At 47.0% G+C, this 24,466-nt stretch overlaps 1 protein-coding gene across 19 annotated transcripts in view; it reads left to right on the top strand.

Moving 5' to 3' along the window:
• The window catches only part of CCDC7 (coiled-coil domain containing 7), a 502,159-nt gene that overhangs the window by 289,751 nt on the left and 187,942 nt on the right, over positions 1 to 24,466 (top strand). For all 19 annotated transcript variants that reach the window (XM_063922082.1, XM_063922092.1, XM_063922099.1 and 16 more), the window contains one exon: positions 10,067 to 10,138. In XM_063922082.1, coding sequence (XP_063778152.1) covers positions 10,067 to 10,138 — 72 coding nt within the window. The remainder of the gene's footprint in view (positions 1 to 10,066; positions 10,139 to 24,466) is intronic.

Consider the following 24,466-nt stretch of genomic DNA (forward strand, 5'->3'; position numbering starts at 1 on the left):
GCACGGGGGCCAGTTTGGAAGTGATTTTTTTGCCGCAACTGCTATGCCCGTCGCGGGACTCCGGAAAGGTAAGTATTAAACAACGTGAGGGCAGTGTGTGCGGTGTGGGCCAGTGTAAACTGCATACATTGCACCCATGATAGAAATGCCTTTGTATCTATAGCATAATGGTCCACCAGATTGCAAAGGTTCTTGGTGGTCACACAGCAATGTTGGCCAGGGATCAGAAGGATGGTAATGTGAAGAGAGAGAAAATATGTGAGGATATGTGTGGACTGTGTAGTGGGCATGTAAGTGGATAGGACATTTTATGAAAGGTTATGTAGGCGGTTCCGGAATTTGATAAGCTTGCCTGAAGATGTGCGTTTTCAGGGAACAATTGAAGGTTTGGAGACTAGAGGAGAGTCTTATTGTGCGTGGGAGGGCATTCCACAGAGTTGGTGCAGCCCGAAGAAAGTCCTGCAATCGTGAATGGGAGCAAGTAATGCGTGGGATGAGAGACATAGCTCTTGTGAAGAACAAAGAGGTCATAATGGGAGAAATATGCATCTTACTCTGCTACTTTATACCAATTTACAAACATTTTATAAACATTGACACACAGGAACTAATTCAAAGATCTATGCAAAAACCTGATGGCTTACATACGTCTCTAATGGTTTGAGATCTTTGCATGTGCAGATTTTGTTCTGCGAGATCTCACATAGGGGGTAATTCAGACCTGATCGCTGCTGTGCGTTTTCGCACAGCGAGCAATCAGGCACAAACTGCGCATGCATATGCACCGCAATGCGTAGGTGCATCGTACGGGTCCAAAGTGGATCGCCGCTCAGCGATGGGTTTGTGCGATGGATCCGTTCATATGGGCGATCACAAGGAGATTGACAGAAGAAGGCATTTGTAGGTGTTAACTGACCGTTTTCAGGGAGTGTCTGGAAAAACGCAGGCGTGTCCATGCATTTGCAGGGAGGGTTCCTGATGTCAATTCCGGTCCTGGACAGGCTGATGTGATCACAGCGGCTGAGTAAGTCCTGGGCTACTCAGAGACTGCACAAAATATGTTTGTACAGCTCTGCTACACATGTGTTCGCACACTTGCACAGCTAAAATACCCTCCCCCTGTTGGCGGCGACTATCTGATCGCAGCAGTGCAAAAATCGCTTGCTAGCGATCAGGTCTGAATTAGGCCCATAGTGCGTCCTAAGTAGGAGTGTGGCCTGGCCGGCGACGCATACTGTTCTCAAAATTGGAGCCTCAGTCACTGGCCTCAGTACACCTCAAAAAATAGGGTCTGAATCTTCAGACGCAGCTTCACTGGCCCAGGCAGCGTAAAACACCGGCAATCCTGATTAACCTGAGGCTTACTCAGATGATCGATGTTCATGCAGAGGAATCCAATTCGGCATCTTTGGACACAGTGGCAGAAGCCTAAAAGCATTGTTTATAATTACAAATGTAATGTTTTGTATCCACACTGCATGTTGTTAGCATAAACCTGAGAGAGAGAGAGAGAGAGAGAGAGAGAGAGAGAGAGGATAGAGCTACAGCAATCAGTCTGCATTGTATCCACACTGTGCAGGATGAATTAGACCTGAGCAGGCATATAGCTACTTCAGAATAACACAGTGCCTGGGCAATGTAGCCATTCTTGTATAATAGCTACTAACAGATGCACAATGCGGATTCCATCACAGTAGATGTATGATAATTCCAGCACTGTAATTGTTTATTGTTATTTGGAATCACACTACTCCTAATCATTTGAGGAGTCCTCATGTGATAAAATAGAGGGAGTTTATCCCCTGCTATACTGGCAATTCAATACGTTACTGAACTACGAATTAAAATATTATATACTGATTATTAGAAAATATTTATATTCACTAAAGCACAGTAATAGTAAGCTATCAGTGCAAATTAATCTATATAAAATAAATAAATCAATAAATAAATATGTGATATTTATGATAATTCATGATAATTCTAACACGGTTATTACAATTAGTGAACCACATTATATATAACTAATCTGAGGATACCTTTTCGTAAGTAAGAGAGATTTTAACCCCTATAATACAGATGATGTCATTTATTAATACATTATGAATCTGTCTAGAACCTCTGTGGTTCTTGCCTCACATTAAAAAGGATTCCAACTGACGTCAGCAACATTGTCATTATCAACTGAATTATAGGCCCGATGCAGACCTGATTGCTGTTGTGCAAATTCGCATAGCGTCCAATTATCGAATGACTGTGCATGCTTATGCACCGCAATGCACTGGCGTGTTGCCAGACAGCGACAGGATGGTGCAAAAATTACAGTAGCAAAAGCGTTTGCAAGGTGATTGACAGGAAGAGGACGTTTGTGGGTGGTAACTGCCCGTTTTCAGGGAGTGTCAGGAAAATCACAGGCGTGGCCAAGTGTTTTCAGGGCAGGTGTGTGACGTCCGCTCCGGCCCTCATCAGCCTGTTTGTATCGCACTGTAGGAGTAAGTCTTGCTCTACGCACAGACTGCATAAATCATTAGCTGGTGAGTGAGTGGCGAACGGATTTGCAGCTGTCTACTGTCTGGCAGAATTTTCGCACAGCATACAGATGCATTCGCACACTTGCACGGGGTGGGTTTTCACTCTCCCCGGGCGGCGACTATCTGATCGCAGATCTATGCAAATTTCCAGCACAGCGATCAGGTCTGAATTAGGCCCTATAACAGTAGGCTGGCCATATTATCCCTCTAACCTGGGACACTGATGAATTACACAGGTTCTTTAGCTGCTTAAAACCATGTGAAATGCAGGCTTGTAGTCAGCCAGCCACAGAACCTGTGTAATTCATGAGTGTCCCAGGTTTAAGGGATAATATGTTCAGCCTATAATAACAGTGTATATTGGGGGTAATTCAGAGTTGATAGCAGCAGCAAATTTGTTAGCAGTTGGGCAAAACCATGTGCACTGCAGGGAGCTGATATAACATTTGCAGAGAGTTAGATTTGGGTGGGTTATTTTGTTTCTGTGCAGGGTAAATACTGCCTGCTTTATTTTACACTGCAATTTAGATTTCAGATTGAACACGCCCCACTTAAATCTAACTCTCTCTGCACATATTATATCTGCCGCCACCTGCAGTGCACATGGTTTTGCCCAACTGCTAACAAATTTCCTGCTGCGATCAACTCTGAATTAGGCCCATTGGGGGTCGTTCCGAATTGATCGCTCGCTAGCAACTTTTTGCAATGCTGCGATCAGGTTAAAACTGAGCAAAACTGCGCATGTGTATGCACCGCAATGTGCAGGTGCATCATACGGGTACAAAGAGGATCGGTGCTTGGCGATGGATTTAACTAAAAATCCATTCGCACAGCCGATCGCAAGGTGATTGACAGAAAGAGGGCGTTTATGGGTGTCAACTGACCATTTTCTTGGAGTGTTTGGAAAAACACAGGCGTGTCCAAGCGTTTGCTGGGCGGGTGTCTGACGTCAATTTCCGGGACCAAAAACTCTGAAGTGATCGCAGCGGCTGAGTAAGTCCAGAGCTACTCAGAAACTGCAACAAAATTTTTTGCGCTGTCGGCTGCAAAAGCGTTCGCACACTTGCAAAAATACACTCTCCCATAGATGGCGACTATCTGATCGCAGCACAGCAAAAAGTTGCTAGCAAGCGATCAACTAGGAATGACCCCCAGTATCTCATGTAGTGAGAGGTTCTGCATTGTTGGTCATTATTGTTATTTAAATCTAAACTCCCAAACCAAACATAAGAATAAAGAATAGGAGACAAACACAGTGGCATTCCTGCACACAGGAAAAACTTTTTTAATCACTATCCTATCTTTATTCATACATATATCTTTTAACATTATTTTGCAGTTGTTGTTGAAAATTTTGTTTTTGTTTTTACAAAAGCAGAATAAAAGTTACATTTTAGTGTATCTTCTTGTGCACCGCACAATACAAATTCTTGTCTTCAATTTGTCTCAATCTAATTGTTTAAATGGTAGCACCCCCTAGCCAAGCTACTGTTTATATAAATACCTTTAAAAAATGGCAACAGGGGCGAGTCAATCGACATGATATAGTCCAACTCCTGTGTGGTTAGTTTCTCTGTTTTGCATATGAATTCTACTCAAGATGCCTCCTGCTGCATTTCCATATTTCAGCTGCTGCGTACTCAGAACCAGCGACTGTGCTACTGCGTCCATCTCTGAATCTGCCCAAGAGTGGCGGATTGGGATGGAAAACCAAACTGGGAAATTTAGGGAATCAGCCCTAATGGGGATGCGGTCTGAGGAGGGGGTGTGGGCTGTTGAGGGGTGGGGATGGGGTGTCGGGTGGGAGGGGGTACAGGATACCTCCTTTTAGGGCCTGATTGTATGCAATTGCGGCCTTCTTTGTGTCTTTTGCTGCAGTTGTGTCTGAGACCAGGGGTGGATTGGGAACTAAAAGTGGCCCTGTAAAATTTTGTAGAAGTGGCCCGACATGGGCAGCACAAGAGGTATAACATACCATGTAGCCATGGCAGCATCACTGTACTGAGTTTCTATACTGCAGAGATGGAATAACAGAATGAATGGGGACAATGCAGTGTACTGAGTATAATGGGCTGCCTGTCATGTGGGGAAGGGGCCACATCACAACACACAAAATATAACCCACAAACATGTCGGCCTACCAGGAATCTTCCTGGGGAATAATATAGCCATCCGCCCCTGCTGCCCCACAATGCTCCAAGACAATCAGTCTTTGTAATACTTTGGTTTAGTATATTCCCACAGATGTGTCAATATATATATACACCTATGCTCAGATTACAGACTGTGCATGCGTTTCTTAAAATTGCATCTACTAGTTTACACCAATTCCTTTCAGACAAAGATACAAATCCTAAGTACTTAGTGCACTGTTACCGAATTAGGACACAAAATATAAAAAAAAAGTACACAAGCATGGGAATAGGTACCCATGGCGGAAAGACTAAAATGCAACCTGTGTCTCATGTCATAGGGCGCAAAAAGGATATGTGTATGAGGACATGTGTTTGTCCATTTATTATCTGATTTGCATTAATAATGTTAATTTCTCTTACGTCCTAGAAGATGCTGGGTACTCCAAAAGGACCATGGGGTATAGACGGGATCCGCAGGAGACATAGGCACACTATAAGACTTTGAATGGGTGTGAACTGGCTCCTCCCTCTATGCCCCTCCTCCAGACCTCAGTTAGATTCTGTGCCCAGAGAGACTGGACATACACTAGGGGAGCTCTCCTGAGTTTCTCTGAAAAGACTTTTGTTTAGGTTTATTATTTTCAGGGAGACCTGCTGGCTACAGGCTCCCTGCATCGTGGGACTGAGGGGAGAGAAGTCAGACCTACTTATTCTTAGTTCAAAGGCTCTGCTTCTTAGGCTACTGGACACCATTAGCTCCAGAGGGTTCGATCACTTGGTGCGCCTAGCTGCTTGTTCCCGGATCCGCGCCGTCACCCCCCTCACAGAAGTTAGAAGAAAGAAGCCGGGTGAGTATTCAGAAGAAAGAAGACTTCAGTGACTGCAGAAGACTTCGGTAATGGAGGTATAGCGCAGCAAAGGCACGTGCAGGGCGCAAGGGGGGGGGGGGCGCCCTGGGCAGCAGTTACTGAGGTTTTTAACACTGGCAAAGAGCATATTTTAAGTGCCTAGGCACTAAATATAAGACCCTCGCCAGTATGAATATTTAAAATTGAGCGGGACTACAGCGTTCCCGAAGGGGGCGTGGCTTAGCCCTCACAGCTTACCAGCGCCATTTTCTCTCTTCACAGACACTGCAGAGATGCTGGCCCGGACCTCCACTCTCCTTATCAAGTACAGGGAGCAAAAGGGGGGGGGGGGGGCACAGTAAATTGGTGTTATTTAAACAGCGCAGTGATCATATATTATTTTTGCAGTAGTATATGGGCGCTGGGGTGTGAGCTGGTATACTTCCTCTGTGTTCTCTCTAACAGGCTTCCTTGTGGATCTGTCCCCTATTGCCAGTGTGAGAGTGTGTGTGTCGGAACGGTGTGTCGACATGTCTGAGGCCGAGTGCTCCTCTCCGGAGGAACTTACTGGGGGCGCAGAGAAGGATTTGGGAGTGACTCTGTCGGCACCGCCGACTGCTGATTGGGTGAATATGTTGAGTACATTGAATGCAAATGTGGCGTTATTGTCTAAGAAGCTGGATAAATCTGATTCTCAGACACAAACGTGGAGAAAATCCATGGAGGACGCCTTATCCCAGGTACAGGCCCCCTCAGGGTCACAAAAACGTTTATTTACCCAAATAGCTGATACGTATACCGACACAGACTCTGACTCCAGTGTCGACTCCAGTGTCGACTATAGTGAGGCCAGTTTACATGTGAAATTGGTTAAGAGTATTCAGTACATGATTGTGGCTATTAAAGATGTTTTACATATTTCTGAAGTACCTGCTGTTCCTGATACAAGGGTATGTTTGTATAAGGGAAAGAAACCTGAGGTAACGTTTCCCCCCTCTCATGAACTGAACGCTCTTTGTGAAAAGGCTTGGGAATCGCCTGATAAAAGATGGCAGATTCCCAGGAGAATTCTTATGGCATATCCTTTCCCCTCTGACGACAGGGAAAACTGGGAGTCCTCTCCCAGTGTGGACAAGGCTCTGTCCCGGCTGTCCAAGAAGGTGACGCATCCGTCTCCCGACACTGCTGCCCTCAAGGATCCTGCGGATCGTAAGCAGGAAACGACATTAAAGGCCATTTATGTCACTACGGGTGCACTCCTCAGACCTGCCGTAGCGTCGGCTTGGGTGAGTAGTGCTATTGCTAAGTGGGCTGATAATTTGGCAACTGACCTGGATACCCTGGATAGGGATAACATTCTTTTGACTCTCTGTTATATCAGGGATGCTGCAGCTTACCTAAAGGATGCAGCGAGGGATATTGGCCTCTTGAGATCAAGGGCCAATGCCATGGCAGTCTCGGCCAGGAGAGCGCTGTGGATTCATCAATGGAATGCTGATGCCGACTCCAAGAAGGCTATGGAAGCTCTCCCTTATAAAAGGTAGTGTCTTGTTTGGTGACGGCCTCGCTGACCTGGTGTCTACCGCTACAGCGGATAAGTGATCGTTTCTTCCTTATGTTCCAGCACAACAGAAAAAGGCAACCCATTATCAGATGCAGTCCTTTCGGCCTAATAAATACAAAAAAGGAAGAGGCTCGTCCTTCCTCACTTCAAAGGGTAGAGGAAGGGGAAGAAGGTCGCCTGCTGTGTCTGGCGCCCAGGACCAAAAGTCCTCCCCCGCCTCTGCCAAGTCCACCGCATGACCCTGGGGCTCCCCTACGGGAGTCCGTGCCGGTGGGGGCGCGTCTCCGACTCTTCAGTCAGGTCTGTTTTCACTCAGGCCTAGATCCTTGGGTGTTAGACATAGTGTCCCAAGGGTACAAACTGGAGTTTCAGGAGGTGCCCCCCCCACCGATTTTTCAAATCAGCCTTGCCAGTTTCTATCCCAGAAAGGGAAGTAGTGAGTGCTGCGATACAAAAGCGGTGTCTCCAGAGTGTCATTGTCCCGGTACCCCCGTACCAACGGGGAGAAGGGTTTTATTTGAGCCTCTTTGTCTTGCCAAAGCCGGACTGCTCGGTCAGACCGATACTGAACTTAAAATCCCTCAATCTGTATTTAAAAACTTTCAAGTTCAAGATGGAATCTCTTCGAGCAGTGATCTCCAGTTTAGAAGGGGGGGATTTTATGGCGTCAGTCAACATAAAAGATGCCTACTTACACATCCTGATATATCCTCCACATCAGGCTTTCCTGAGATTTGCGGTGAAGGATTATCATTACCAATTTCAGACGTTGCCATTTGGACTTTCCACGGCCCCGAGGGTCTTCACCAAAGTGATGGCGGAAATTATGGTACTCCTACACAAGCAGGGTGTCACAATTATCCCATACTTGGACGATCTCCTGATAAAGGCGAGATCGAAGGAGCAGTTGCTAAGAAATGTGGAACTCTCCCTGACAGTTCTGCAACATCATGGTTGGATTCTAAATTTGCCAAAGTCTCAGTTGATCCCGAAAACTCGGCTGCCCTTCTTGGGCATGATCCTAGACACGGAACTGCAGAGAGTGTTTGTTCCGGCGGAAAAAGCTCTGGAAATCCAATGCATGGTCAAGGAGATTCTGAAACCGGCAAGAGTGTCGATTCATCAATGCACTCGAGTGCTAGGGAAGATGGTTGCAGCTTACGAAGCCATTCCGTTTGGCAGGTTTCATGCCAGGGTGTTTCAGTGGGACCTGATGGACAAATGGTCCGGGTCTCACCTGCACATGCACCGGAAAATAAGTCTATCTTCCAGGACCAGAATTTCTCTTCTGTGGTGGTTGCAAAGTTCTCACCTTCTAGAGGGACGCAGGTTCGGGATCCAGGATTGGGTCCTGCTGACCACGGATGCAAGTCTCCGAGGCTGGGGAGCAGTCTCTCAAGGAAGAAGTTTCCAGGGAAAATGGTCAAGCCAGGAAACTTGTCTCCACATAAACGTTCTGGAGTTAAGAGCCATTTACAATGGCCTTCTGCTAGCGGAACACCTTCTTCGAGGTCTACCTGTCCTGATTCAGTCGGACAACATAACAGCAGTGGCGTATGTAAACCGCCAGGGCGGAACAAAGAGCAGAGTGGCGATGGCGGAGGCCACAAAAGTTCTCCGCTGGGCGGAAAAACACGTGAGCGCTCTGTCAGCAGTCTTTCTTCCGGGCGTGGACAACTGGGAAGCAGACTTCCTCAGCAGACACGATCTCCATCCAGGAGAGTGGGCCCTTCATCAAGAGGTATTTGCAGAAGTGACAAGGCGTTGGGGAATTCCTCAAATAGACATGATGGCGTCTCACCTCAATAAGAAGCTTCCGAGGTATTGTTCCAGGTCGAGGGACCCCCACGCCAGTGCAGTGGACGCCCTGGTAACTCCGTGGGTTTTTCAGTCTGTATATGTGTTCCCTCCACTTCCTCTCATTCTAAAAGTGTTGAGGATCGTAAGACTAACAAGGGTTCAGTCGGTACTCGTCGTTCCAGATTGGCCACGGAGAGCCTGGTACCCAGATCTTCAGGAATTGCTCATAGAAGATCCTTGGCCACTTCTTCTCAGAGAGGACCTGTTACTGCAGGGGCCATGCGTATTTCAAGACTTACCGCGGCTGCGTTTGACGGCGTGGAGGTTGAACGCCAAATCCTAGCTCGAAAGGGTATTCCCGGGGAAGTCATCCCCACTCTCCTTAAGTAAAAGGATGGTGATGTACCTTGGGCGCCTACCCTTTCTGTGGACTTATGAGAGGGCCAAAACAATGGTCACCTTATAATACTGGTAGATGTATATGTGCGAGTGTGACTTGAAAACTGATAACGTACAGTGTAATATAAAATTAACACATATTTAATACACAATTACATAACTTAAAAGCGTACCAATAAGGTAAGCTAGGAGCCGCAGGTGTTAAATAGGGCAGGGTGGTCCAAGCTTCACCCTGCTCTGGCTCCTAAGCTTAATAGTGGGTCGGTATCCCCGGATGGATGACAATACTCGTGTATTTTGTTCAAACAAAGCAGAAACGTACCAGTGAGGTAGCTGAGGAGCCGCAGGTGTTTATGATAAGCAGGGTGGTCCAGACTTCACCCTGCTCTGGCTCCCAAGTTTACCACAGGTCGGTGTCAGATGGATGAACAATCGAACAATTGATCAAGCCCTGAGGAAGAGATTATATATCTCGAAACGCGTTGGATATCTGATCTACGGCTACAGGACCAAAGAAGGAACTTCGATTGTTCATCCATCTTAAAATTGTATTTATTTAGAAAATGTATTTTTACCTTAGTGATCCATCAGGGAACAAAAGTTGGTGGGCCCTAGACTTAATGGGTCACTCTATTCTTCTGCCTGTGGTTCTCTCTATCATGGGCTCTCATGCAAACCACATCCATCTGTGTCTAACAATGGTGTCCTTTAAATTAATATTTCACTTAATACGTTGTAGACTCTTCCTTTATTGTGACATTACTGGTAAATATTCTGATTTATTGCTAGGTACAAAAGGCAGGTGAGGCTGATAGACAGCAGAAGATACCTATTGTGAAAGATGGACCCCTAACAAAACAGGTACGTCCAAATAACTAATGCATCTTATTTGCATAACATCATAAAATTAAGTTTAATGTAAATGCTGCCTGTGCCTATTTTTTGAAGTTAGCCGAGTTTTATGGTATTCCTTGCCCAATATTCTTCTAAAGTTTGTGTGCATGTCTTGTGGTTAAGGGGGCTGGGGGGGTGGGGGGGGGGGGGCTTGAGTAAGGCTTAATAAGAATTGTCTGTGTTCTTCTGAGGTACTTGTTGGATAGTGAGACTAAAAGGGCACAATTCTCTTGGTCTAACTAGGACAGTACTACAGGGCTGGATTAAGCCTTAGGGGTGCCCGGGGCACTTAAGACAGGTGGGCTCCTGTGGAGTGGGTAGGGGTGTATATTAGATTGTGCATAACTCACAACATGACCCATTCCGGGAGGGACAAAATGCTCTCTACTTGGACGTTCCTCTTAATATATGATTGGTGTCACCTGTGTTGAATTATTTCATTGATAAAAAGGTGTTTCAACACAGGTGATTGCAATCATAATTTAAGAAGGAAATCCAGTTAGAGCGCATGCTGTCCCTCCTGGAATGGGTCATTTTGGGATGTATGGATTGTGTATATTCAATTTAAATGTATGGTGTATATTAGATCATAATACCTGATTACTGTTTATAGCTTCACCTAACTGAAAGACAACTACACAGGACCCAGATACCCAGACAGGGAGGCGGAGAAGCTGGGATCCCTGTATCACAGCTCTCTCCACCCTCCAAACTCTATCGCTATCTCATGAAACCTGATATTGTCTCTGCCTGCACTGCACACTGTCCTCGCATTCTGGCTGCCTGCTGCTGCATAAGAGGGAAAGCTAGTGATGTCAGTGTGCTCCGGATGGGGGCCCCCTGACAAAGGGGGGGGGGCTGGGGTACAGTATGCCCTGCATCCCCCTCTTAATCTGGCTATGCAGTACTATGTTAATGGTATTGAGACACCTTATTCTGGATAGATATAGAGGGTAATTCAGAGTTGATCGCAGCAGCAAATTTGTTAGAGTTGGGCAAAACCATGTGCACTGCAGGGAAGCAGATATAACATGTGCAGAGAGAGTTAGATTTGGGTGTGGTGTATTCAAACTGAAATCTAAATTGCAGTGTAAAAATAAAGCAACCAGTATTTACCCTCAAGAAAGAACAGCGCTAGCACTTTTACACTAAAAAATTATTGATTTAATATCACATATTAAAATACATCTTACATATCCATACCATGTAAAAACAATTACCGTATATATCAATTATACTCTGTATCCTGTAGGATAAATCCCGCTTTATATACCGAGCCAGAGAAAACCGTTCCTCACTGATTATATGTATACGTATACAGCTGAATATTAAAGCTAGATATTACTTCCTTATATGCTTTTAACAGTAAACCATAACCGCGTGAATGTTATCACTCAATGCAATTGTCCAGCTAATGATTATATTTCCTCAGTTGTTATAATGGATAGTTATCCGGTCAGTTAACACACCTGGATTCTTTATGGAGGTTACAGTTTTTTTGGCAAACGCATACAGCCAATAACTTATGCTTTCCAGATGAATTTCCTCACACCATTAAGTTTTCAACCAGTGTGAGCTATACTTAATCTGTTTCTTGATTATGGCTTTTTGTAGAGAATATTAGCTGTGCATATGTTCAGCTTTGTGCACATCACATTAATACCTCTCCCGGCTGTCGCTTCCATAAACAGCCTTATCCGGAGTCCACTGCCTGGTGGATAGCAGGTATAATCTCAGGTGTTGTCCGCAAGTGCAGGTGTCTCTGGCCGGCCAGTAGTAGAATGAAGATATCTCACAAGACTCTTTAACAGTGCATCCGACACTCAGGTGTTGTCCGCAAGTGCAGGTGTCTCTGGCCATCCAGTAGTAGAATGAAGATATCTCACAAGACTCTTTAACAGTGCATCCGACAAACGCGTTTCCCCGCTTGAATATACAGCTCAGCGGCTTCCTCAGTGTCCATACATGCACTGAAATGGTACAGAGTTTTAAATCAAGCGCCACCCTATTGGCGCATGCGTCTATATTGCGGTCCATACCTCATTTTGATTTTGTATCAACATTCACATGTTGGGATTCTATGCGTTCCATGTAATTATTTATCCAGGTGTGTATTAACTCAATAGTGAGCTCTCCGGATGATATTACCCGGTAATCTTAATTTCTCTAACGTCCTAAGTGGATGCTGGGGACTCCGTCAGGACCATGGGGAATAGCGGCTCCGCAGGAGACAGGGCACAAAAATAAAGCTTTAGGATTAGGTGGTGTGTACTGGCTCCTCCCCCTATGACCCTCCTCCAAGCCTCAGTTAGGTTTTTGTGCCCGTCCGAGCAGGGTGCAATCTAGGTGGCTCTCCTAAAGAGCTGCTTAGAAAAAGTTTTTTAGGTTTCTTATTTTCAGTGAGTCCTGCTGGCAACAGGCTCACTGCTTCGAGGGACTTAGGGGAGAGAATTTCAACTCACCTGCGTGCAGGATGGATTGGATTCTTAGGCTACTGGACACCATTAGCTCCAGAGGGAGTCGGAACACAGGTCTCACCCTGGGGTTCGTCCCGGAGCCGCGCCGCCAACCCCCCTTACAGATGCTGAAGATTGAAGGTCCGGAAACAGGCGGCAGAAGGCTCTTCAGTCTTCATGAAGGTAGCGCACAGCACTGCAGCTGTGCGCCATTGTTGTCACACACTTCACACCAAGCGGTCACGGAGGGTGCAGGGCGCTGCTGGGGGCGCCCTGGGCAGCAATATTTTAATACCTTATGGCAAAAGAATACATCACATATAGCCATTAAGGCTATATGTATGTATTTAACCCATGCCAGTTATCTAAATCTACGGGAGGAAAGCCCGCCGAAATAGGGGGCGGGGCTTATTCTCCTCAGCACACAGCGCCATTTGCCTGCTCAGCTCCGCTGTGAGGAAGGCTCCCAGGACTCTCCCCTGCACTGCACTACAGAAACAGGGTAAAACAGAGAGGGGGGGCATTTTTTGGCGATATATTGGATATATTTAAGCTGCTATAAGGAACAACACTTATATAAGGTTGTTCCCATATATATTATAGCGCTTGGGTGTGTGCTGGCAAACTCTCCCTCTGTCTCCCCAAAGGGCTAGTGGGGTCCTGTCTTCGATAAGAGCATTCCCTGTGTGTCTGCTGTGTGTCGGTACGTGTGTGTCGACATGTATGAGGACGATGTTGGCGTGGAGGCAGAGCAATTGCCGATAATGGTGATGTCACCCCCCAGGGAGTCGACACCGGAATGGATGGCTTTGTTTATGGAATTACGTGATAATGACAGCACATTACAAAAATCAGTTGACGACATGAGACGGCCGGCAAACCAGTTAGTACCTGCCCAGGCGTCTCAGACACCGTCAGGGGCTGTAAAGCGCCCTTTACCTCAGTCGGTCGACACAGACCCAGACACAGACACTGAATCTAGTGTCGACGGTGATGAAACAAACGTATTTTCAAGTAGGGCCACACGTTATATGATCACGGCAATGAAGGAGGCTTTGCATATCTCTGATACTGCAAGTACCACAAAAAGGGGTATTATGTGGGGGGTGAAAAAACTACCTGTAGTTTTTCCTGAATCAGAGGAATTAAATGATGTATGTGATGAAGCGTGGGTTAACCCAGATAGAAAAATGCTAATTTCAAAAAAGTTATTAGCATTATACCCTTTTCCGCCAGAGGTTAGGGCGCGCTGGGAAACACCCCCTAGGGTGGATAAGGCGCTCACACGCTTATCAAAACAAGTGGCGTTACCGTCTCCTGATACGGCCGCCCTCAAGGATCCAGCAGATAGGAGGCTGGAAACTACCCTAAAAAGTATATACACACATACTGGTGTTATACTGCGACCAGCCATCGCCTCAGCCTGGATGTGCAGTGCTGGGGTCGTCTGGTTGGATTCCCTGACTGAAAATATTGATACCCTGGATAGGGACAGTATTTTATTGACTATAGAGCAATTAAAGGATGCTTTCCTTTATATGCGAGATGCGCAGAGAGATATTTGCACTCTGGCATCGAGAGTAAATGCGATGTCCATATCTGCCAGAAGGAGTTTATGGACGCGACAGTGGTCAGGTGATGCGGATTCCAAACGACATATGGAAGTATTGCCGTATAAAGGGGAGGAATTATTTGGCGTCGGTCTATCGGATCTGGTGGCCACGGCAACTGCCGGAAAATCCACTTTTTTACCTCAGACCCCCTCCCAACAGAAAAAGACACCGTCTTTTCAGCCGCAGTCCTTTCGTTCCTATAAGAACAAGCGGACAAAAGGACAGTCATATCTGCCTCGGGGCAGAGGAAGGGGTAAGAGAGGGCAGCAAGCAGCCCCTGCCCAGGAACAGAAGCCCTCCCAGGGTTCTGCAAAGCCCTCAGCATGACGCTGGGGCCTTACAAGCGGACTCAGGAACGGTGGAGGGTCGACTCAAGAATTTCAGCGCACAGTGGGCTTGCTCACAGGTGGACCCCTGGATTCTGCAGGTAGTATCTCAGGGTTACAGGTTGGAATTCGAGAAGTCTCCCCCTCGCCGGTTCCTAAAGTCTGCTTTGCCAACGTCTCCCTCAGACAGGGCGACGGTATTGGAAGCCATTCACAAGCTGTTTGCTCAGCAGGTGATAGTCAAGGTACCCCTCCTACAACAGGGAAAGGGGTATTACTCCACGCTATTTGTGGTACCGAAGCCGGACGGCTCGGTAAGACCTATTCTAAATCTGAAATCTTTGAACCTGTACATACAAAAATTCAAGTTCAAGATGGAGTCACTCAGAGCAGTGATAGCAAATCTGGAAGAAGGGGACTTTATGGTGTCCCTGGACATAAAGGACGCTTACCTGCATGTCCCAATTTGCCCTTCACATCAAGGGTACCTCAGGTTCGTGGTGCAAAACTGTCATTATCAGTTTCAGACGCTGCCGTTTGGATTGTCCACGGCACCTCGGGTCTTTACCAAGGTAATGGCCGAAATGATGATCCTTCTACGAAGAAGAGGCGTATTAATTATCCCTTACTTGGACGATCTCCTGATAAGGGCAAGATCCAGAGAACAGCTGGAAGACGGAGTAGCACTAACCCAACTAGTGCTGCAACAACACGGGTGGATTCTGAATTTTCCAAAATCTCAGTTGACCCCGACGACACGTCTGCTGTTCCTGGGAATGATTCTGGACACGGTTCAGAAAAAGGTGTTTCTTCCGGAGGAGAAAGCCAGGGAGTTATCCGAACTTGTCAGGAACCTCCTAAAACCAGGGACAGTGTCTGTGCATCAATGCACAAGAGTCCTGGGAAAGATGGTGGCTTCTTACGAAGCGATTCCATTCGGCAGATTCCACGCACGAACTTTTCAGTGGGATCTGCTGGACAAATGGTCCGGATCGCATCTGCAGATGCATCAGCGGATAACCTTATCGCCACGGACAAGGGTGTCTCTTCTGTGGTGGTTGCAGAGTGCTCATCTGTTAGAGGGCCGCAGATTCGGCATACAGGACTGGGTCCTGGTGACCACGGATGCCAGTCTGAGAGGCTGGGGAGCGGTCACACAAGGAAGAAACTTCCAGGGAGTATGGTCAAGCCTGGAGATGTCTCTTCACATAAATATACTGGAGCTAAGAGCGATTTACAATGCTCTAAGTCTGGCAAAACCCCTGCTTCAGGGTCAGCCGGTGTTGATCCAGTCGGACAACATCACGGCAGTCGCCCACGTAAACAGACAGGGCGGCACAAGAAGCAGGACAGCAATGGCAGAAGCTGCAAGGATTCTTCGCTGGGCGGAAGATCATGTGATAGCACTGTCAGCAGTATTCATTCCGGGAGTGGACAACTGGGAAGCAGACTTCCTCAGCAGACACGATCTACACCCGGGAGAGTGGGGACTTCATCCAGAAGTCTTCCACATGATTGTGAACCGTTGGGAAAAACCAATGGTGGATATGATGGCGTCCCGCCTCAACAAAAAACTGGACAGGTATTGCGCCAGGTCAAGAGATCCTCAGGCAATAGCTGTGGACGCTCTGGTAACACCGTGGGTGTTCCAGTCAGTGTATGTGTTCCCTCCTCTGCCTCTCATACCAAAAGTACTGAGAATTATACGGCAAAAGGGAGTAAGAACGATACTAGTGGCTCCGGATTGGCCAAGAAGAACTTGGTACCCGGAACTTCAAGAGATGCTCACGGAGGATCCGTGGCCTCTACCTCTAAGACGGGACCTGCTTCAGCAGGGACCGTGTCTATTCCAAGACTTACAGCGGCTGCGTTTGACGGCATGGCGGTTGAACGCCGAATTCTAAAGGAAAAAGGCATTCCGGAAGAGGTCATTCCTACACTGGTAAAAGCCAGGAAGGAGGTGACTGCACAACATTATCACCGCATTTGGAGAAAATATGTTGCGTGGTGTGAGGCCAGGAAGGCCCCCACGGAGGAATTTCAACTGGGTCGATTCCTGCATTTCCTGCAAACAGGATTGTCTATGGGCCTCAAATTGGGGTCCATTAAGGTTCAAATTTCGGCCCTGTCGATTTTCTTCCAGAAAGAATTGGCTTCAGTTCCTGAAGTCCAGACTTTTGTAAAAGGAGTACTACATATACAGCCCCCGGTTGTGCCCCCAGTGGCACCGTGGGATCTTAATGTAGTCTTGGATTTTCTCAAATCCCATTGGTTTGAGCCGCTCAAATCGGTGGAGCTGAAGTATCTTACATGGAAAGTAACCATGCTACTGGCCCTGGCTTCAGCCAGGAGAGTATCAGAATTGGCGGCTTTATCATATAAGAGCCCATATCTGATTTTCCATACGGACAGGGCAGAACTGCGGACGCGTCCTCATTTTCTACCTAAGGTGGTGTCAGCGTTTCACCTGAACCAGCCTATTGTGGTGCCTGCGGCTACTAACGAGTTGGAGGATTCCAAGTTGTTGGACGTGGTCCGGGCATTGAAAATATATATTTCAAGAACGGCGGGAGTCAGAAAGTCTGACTCACTACTTATATTGTATGCACCCAACAAGATGGGTGCTCCTGCTTCTAAGCAGACGATTGCTCGTTGGATTTGTAGCACAATTCAACTTGCACATTCTGTGGCAGGCTTGCCACAACCTAAATCTGTCAAGGCCCATTCCACAAGGAAAGGGGCTCATCCTGGGCGGCTGCCCGGGGAGTCTCGGCATTACAACTCTGCCGAGCTGCTACTTGGTCAGGGGCAAACACGTTTGCAAAATTCTACAAATTTGATACCCTGGCTGAGGAGGACCTTGAGTTCTCTCATTCGGTGCTGCAGAGTCATCCGCACTCTCCCGCCCGTTTGGGAGCTTTGGTATAATCCCCATGGTCCTGACGGAGTCCCCAGCATCCACTTAGGACGTTAGAGAAAATAAGAATTTACTTACCGATAATTCTATTTCTCGTAGTCCGTAGTGGATGCTGGGCGCCCATCCCAAGTGCGGATTGTCTGCAATACTTGTACATAGTTATTGTTACAAAAAAATCGGGTTGTTATTTGTTGTGAGCCGTCTGTTCAGAGGCTCCTACGTTTGTCATACTGTTAACTGGGTTCAGATCACAAGTTATACGGTGTGATTGGTGTGGCTGGTATGAGTCTTACCCGGGGTTCAATATCCTTCCTTATTGTGTACGCTCGTCCGGGCACAGTATCCTAACTGAGGCTTGGAGGAGGGTCATAGGGGGAGGAGCCAGTACACACCACCTAATCCTAAAGCTTTATTTTTGTGCCCTGTCTCCTGCAGAGCCGCTATTCCCCATGGTCCTGACGGAGTCCCCAGCATCCACTACGGACTACGAGAAATAGAATTATCGGTAAGTAAATTCTTATTATTATATACTCAAATAACATTTGGCCACATTTTTAGAAGGCATATATATATAAAAAATATATATAGATACATATATTATATAAAACAAAGCTCATTCAGTGCTGCACACGCATCTACCAATAACAATCAGACATATCTGGCCTTATGAATATGTTCACAGAAATATATACAGACATATATGCCCATATATATATAAATATATATATAGTACATGTCACATCTAATACGGTAGATTTACTACGGCGGGAGATCCCCAGAACCGGCGATGTCGCCCATAGCAACCAACCAGACCACACCCACCACCTGCCAAAGGCAGCCAATTTTTTGGTAAGTATAATCTGATCGGTCGCCACGGGCAACACCACCAGCCCCAAAAAATCCCCCACTTCAGCAAACCAACCTCAGTGTCTACAGCTTTTTTTATAAAATCGATCACCATATATATATATTTTTATTTTTCTACATTTCAATGTTCTCGAGCTTATAAATCAATTAACATACATTAACAAACAAACAACAAAATATAATAAGCAAAAATATGTATGTATATATAGGGAAAGAGACAAGAACTGATGGGGGAATATACCCAAGAATCCTTCTGTTTTTTTCTTTTTTAATAAGGTCAAAAGAATGTATTACCCTCTATAGTACTCCTTAGTTCCCACTAATAATTCTCAAGAAGGAACCTAACACAAAGCATAGTAGAGAACATTATGAACTCCGTTTTATTCATCCTTCAATCATTTTTATCCTATACCCCATTCAGTTCCACAGTATCATTTAATCCCCCCGGTACTAAAGAATCCATCCTGAAAATCCAGTATGCCTCACGTCGGCAAAGCATACTGTATCTGTCTCCACATCGTTTAGTCGCCTTAATCTGCTCAACAGCTAACATTTTAATATCATCAAAATCTGCATCCTGGCAATTCACTATATGGTTTGACAGTATTTACCCTGCACAGAAACAATATAACTCACCCAAATCTAACTCTCTCTGCATATGTTATATCTGCCCCCCCCCCCCCTGCAGTGCACATGGTTTTGCCCAACAGCTAACAAATTTGCTGCTACAATCAACTCTGAATTACCCCCCTAGAGCAGGGATGGGGAACCTTCGGTCCTCCAGCTGTTGTTGAACTACACATCCCAGCATGCCCTGCAACAGTTTTAGCATGACCAAATAGCAAAACTGTTGCAAGGCATGCTGGTATGTGTAGTTCAACAACAGCTGGAGGGCCGAAGGTTCCCCATCCCTGCCCTAGAGAAAGGACATGTCACCAAATCCTGATTCACCTTATGTAGGAAGATGTTGTTAACTTCATACAGTCATATACTGTATATGAGCATGTTATGCACACCAGTGCCTGCAGGAATGTACTGGTGTCTGAACTGTTATGCACACCAGTGCCTGCAGGAATGTACTGGTGTCTGAACTGTTATGCACACCAGTGCCTGCAGGAATGTACTGGTGTCTGAACGGATAGGGATGCAAAACAAATGAACTCACAGACAGACTGGGGAATATGACATTACGTACACAGAAGGTGATAGGGTAACAAAATAAACACAAAGTGAACAGAGAAGCCCAGAGGCTAAGAAACTGGGTGTCTCCCTATTATAGGAATGCTCAGATGAAAAAAGCAAGATGTTGTGTTTTAATACGTAGAGAACCCGAAATGCTGTTGCTAAGGGCAACAGCAAAACCCTAAAGGGTTACCAACGGGTGTGGCAGTAAACTCCTTGGTCAGAGATGGAATGATAGACAGAAGGAGAGTCTCCACAATCCTAATCCTCACTTGCAGTGCACAGGTTCAGCTTACTGCCACTAAACTGAATACCTGAACACCTTGCACAGTGAGACAGGATTTAGGCAGGCAGTCTGAGAATACAGCCGCAAACCTGCTAAGTTCACAGAGTAGCAAAAGAACCCCAGCAGGTTAAACGACTGACTCCAGTCTTACTGCTAGGTCTGGATTGGCAGAGAGTAGTACCAAATCCCCAGGCCTATTTGCAGTAAGCAACAACAAATACAAAGCTACACAGTACTGGCTAACTTTCAGGAACTGACTAACCAACAAAGATTCAGCAGCATCTGCTTAACCTGAGAAGAGGCCTTATAAAGCAGGTGCTGTCCATGCCCCACTCAGACCTCACAGACTGTGAGCACAAAAACCAGCACCGGATCCCCTGCCGTGCACAGAGCCTGTAACCACTGCACAGCAAAAGACCCGAACCGGAGTATCAGCTGCGCTCAGGTTACTCCGCTAGCACTTGTCTCCCGGTTGCCATGACGACGTGGCAGCACAGGGCAGGAGACCCTAACAGTACCCCCCCTCTGACGAGGGGTCAAAGAACCCCTACCACCGGGTTTATCGGGGAACTGCGAGAAGAAAGAGCGTATCAGTCTGGGGGCATGAAGATCACAACTGCGCACCCACGACCGCTCCTCCGGGCCATACCCCTTCCAGTGCACCAAAAATGACAGCCGACCCCGAACCATCTTGGAGTCAAGAATCCTTTCAACAACAAACTCCTTCTGGCCACGTATCAGAAGAGGAGAAGGTCTTCCACTGGAAGAAGGATTACTAATCGCCCGTTTTAAAAGGGAACAATGAAATGTTTTATTGATACCCAAAGAACGGGGCAGGTCTAACTGAAATGCCACCGGATTGATTACCCTGGTGATCTTATAAGGGCCGATGAACCGGGGGCCTAACTTATGAGATGGCTGTCTCAACTTCAAATTCTTGGTAGACAACCAGACGAAGTCTCCTAATTTGAAGCTGCAGGGTCTTTTCCGCTTATCAAAACCCCTTTTGGTCACTAATGACACAGACACAAGGGCTTTCTTCACTTTCCTCCAAATACCTCTAAGGACAGAAACCACAGAGGAACCACCAGGCGTGGAGTCCAGGGGGTCAAAAGAATTGGCCTTAGGATGATGCCCATACACACAAAGGAAGGGAGAGATCCCTGTAGCAGAGTGAGCCGCGTTGTTATAGGCAAACTCCGCCATGGACAGATGAGCAACCCAGTCAGTCTGACACTTGGAGACATAACACCTGAGGAACTGCTCCAAGGACTGGTTCACCCTTTCAGTCTGCCCATTAGACTGCGGATGGTAGCCTGACGACAAGCTGACAGAAATCTGGAGATCGGAACAAAATGCCCTCCAGAATTTGGCCACAAACTGGGATCCGCGGTCAGAGACCACATCAAGTGGCAACCCGTGGAGACGCACAACATGCAGCATAAATAATTCAGACAGGCGTCTGGCCGATGGCAGCCCAACCAGTGGAACGAAGTGCGCCATCTTCGAAAACCTGTCAACGACAACCCAGATGGCTGTCATCCCCGAGGATTTGGGCAAGTCCACCACAAAATCCATTGAAATGTGGGTCCATGGCTTAGATGGGATAGAGAGTGGATGTAATGGGCCATCAGGAACCCCTCTAGGAGTCTTATTTCGGGCACAGATGTCACATGCCCGAACCCACTGATCCACATCCTTAGCCACCGAGGGCCACCACACCGCCCTAGATAGCAACTCCCGAGTTCTGGCAATACCCGGGTGACCTGCCGACTTCTTGGCATGGAATTCCAGGAACACTCGCTGTCTTAACCTAGGAGGCACAAACAAAAGACCTACCGGAAGGTCTGGAGGAGCCTGCTCCTGTGCTCTAAGGACTAATGACAAGAGGTCCTGGGTAATGCCCACTTTAATACATGATGGGGACACAATGGGCAACGGCTCCTCGGTGGTCTCCTGGATTGGAGCAAAACTCCGCGAGAGCGCATCAGCCTTGATGTTTTTTGACCCAGGGCGATATGTTATCAAAAAATTAAAGCGAGCAAAAAACAAAGCCCATCGTGCCTGCCTGGCATTGAGACGCTTCGCTGACTCTAAATATGCCAGATTCTTATGGTCGGTGAGAATTGAGACCACAAACTTAGCCCCCTCAAGCCAGTGTCTCCACTCCTCGAGTGCATCCTTAATAGCCAACAATTCCCGGTTACCCACGTCATAATTCATCTCAGCAGGCGAAAATTTACGGGAAAAGTAAGCACAGGGATGAAGGCGATTATCAGACACTCCCATCTGAGAGAGCACTGCCCCAATACCCATCTCAGAGGCATCCACCTCCACCACAAAAGGACGCTCTGGATCTGGGTGTCGCAGCACCTTGGCCGAGACAAATGCCCTTTTGAGACGGGCAAAAGCCGCTTTAGCCTCACAAGACCAGTGAGCAATATCCGCCCCTTTCTTAGTGAGTGCCACCAAGGGCGCCACTATAGACGAAAATCCAGCGATAAATCGTCTATAAAAATTTGCAAAGTCCAGGAAACGCTGAAGCGCCTTCAAACTAGTGGGCTGCACCCAATCCAGGACTGCCTGTACCTTGGAACCCTCCATTTGGAAACCTTCTGGGGAGATAATATATCCTAGAAATGCGATTTGCTGAACTTCAAATTCGCACTTCTCCAGCTTCGCCCCAAGCCGGTGGTCTCTGAGTTTCTGGAGGACTAAGCGTACATGCTTCCGATGTTCCTCCAGGGAATGGGAGAAGATTAGGATGTCATCTAAGTATACAACTAAGAATCTATCCAAATATTCCCTGAGTACATCGTTCATGAAATCCTGGAAGACTGCCGGGGCATTACAGAGCCCAAAAGGCATCACCAAATATTCATAATGCCCTGAGTGGGTATTAAAGGCAGTCTTCCATTCATCCCCCTCTCTTATTCGGATTAGATTGTACGCCCCGCGTAGGTCAATCTTAGAAAAAATGGTGGCAGTACGAAGCTGGTCAAACAAGACCGAAATGAGAGGCAGTGGGTATGAGCTTTTAATCGTGATACGGTTCAATTCCCTGAAGTCGATGCAGGGTCGCAACGAACCGTCCTTTTTACCCACAAAGAAGAACCCCAACCCAACTGGAGACTGTGAAGGTCTGATAAATCCCTTAGCCAAGTTCTCCTGAATGTACTCTGCCATAGCCTGAGTCTCAGGACGTGACAGGGAGTACAACCTGCTCTTGGGAAGCTTAGCATTTGGCAACAAATCAATGGCACAGTCATAGGGGCGATGGGGAGGTAGTACCTCTGCAACTTTTTTGGAGAACACGTCCGCAAAATCTGCATAACACCCTGGCAATCCTGGCAAACTTAGCTGCGAGAGCCTGACTGGAAGGCTCAAGCAACTCCTGAAACAATCAGTACCCCAACTAAGAATCTCCCCAGAGACCCAGTCAAATTGAGGATTGTGGGCCCTTAACCAGGGTAACCCCAACACCAATGGGGCAAAAGTACAGACAGTCACATAAAAGGACAATTTTTCAGAGTGTGTGGCTCCAATAAACAAAGAAATCTGGCTAGTGCAAGAGGTAATTTTACCTTGGGATAATGGTTCCCCGTTTAACCCACAAATCTCAATTTCCGATTGCAAGGGTACTAAGGGAACAGAGTGTTTCAGGGCGAATTGGCGGTCCATAAAAACCCCGTCGGCCCCACTGTCTACAAAGGCCTCAGTCTAGACAGTTTGACCGAGGATCTTCAAGGTCACCGGAATGATAAAAGTCTTCTTGGGAAATTCTGACTTCTGGCCTGACAGGATATTTCCCATCACCCTCAGGCCCTGAAGTTTTCCGGCTTTTCTGGGCATGATACTACCACATGACCTTTATTCCCACAGTACAAACACAACCCCTGCTGTCTCCTCCGCGTCTTCTCACGCGAGGAGAGGCGAGTAGCCCCAATCTGCATAGGCTCCTCGGAAAATTCCTCAGAGTCTGAGGTTCCCTTGGGAAAGAAGAAAACCTCGGTCTCCCTTTCAAGCCTACGCTCTCTCAGCCGTCTATCCACCCGGATGGATAACTGCATGAGCTGATCCAAGCTATCAGGCAAGGGATATTGTACCAGTTGGTCTTTTATCTGGTTAGAAAGACCTCTTCGGTACTGGTGTCTCAGGGCTGGGTCATTCCACTGGGTATCATGGGCCAACCTCCGAAACTCCGTACAGTAAACCTCAACTGGCCTTCGCCCTTGCTTAAGGATCGAAATCTGAGCCTCGGCTGAGGCCGTCTTGTCAGGGTCATCATACAACATGCCCAGTGCCGTAAAAAAAACATCAACACTTTTAAGCGACGGACAGTCAGGCTGCAACCCATATGCCCAGACCTGTGGGTCTCCTTGTAGCAAGGAAATCACTATGCCCACCCGCTGAATCTCCGACCCTGAAGACTGAGGCCTAAGCCGGAAGTACAGCTTGCAGCTCTCCTTGAAACAAAAGAACTGCGAGCGATCTCCAGAAAAACGATCCGGGAGATTTACTTTCGGCTCCTTAACCCCTGAAGGTGCTGCTGCTGCGGGAGTTCCGCCAGCGGCCTGGGAGGTGTGCATTTTAATGGACAAATCATTAAATTGTCGAGTCAGGACCTGCACCTGATCGACCACCTGTT

This window comes from Pseudophryne corroboree, chromosome 5 (assembly GCF_028390025.1).
Source record: "Pseudophryne corroboree isolate aPseCor3 chromosome 5, aPseCor3.hap2, whole genome shotgun sequence".
Lineage (NCBI taxonomy): Eukaryota > Metazoa > Chordata > Amphibia > Anura > Myobatrachidae > Pseudophryne > Pseudophryne corroboree.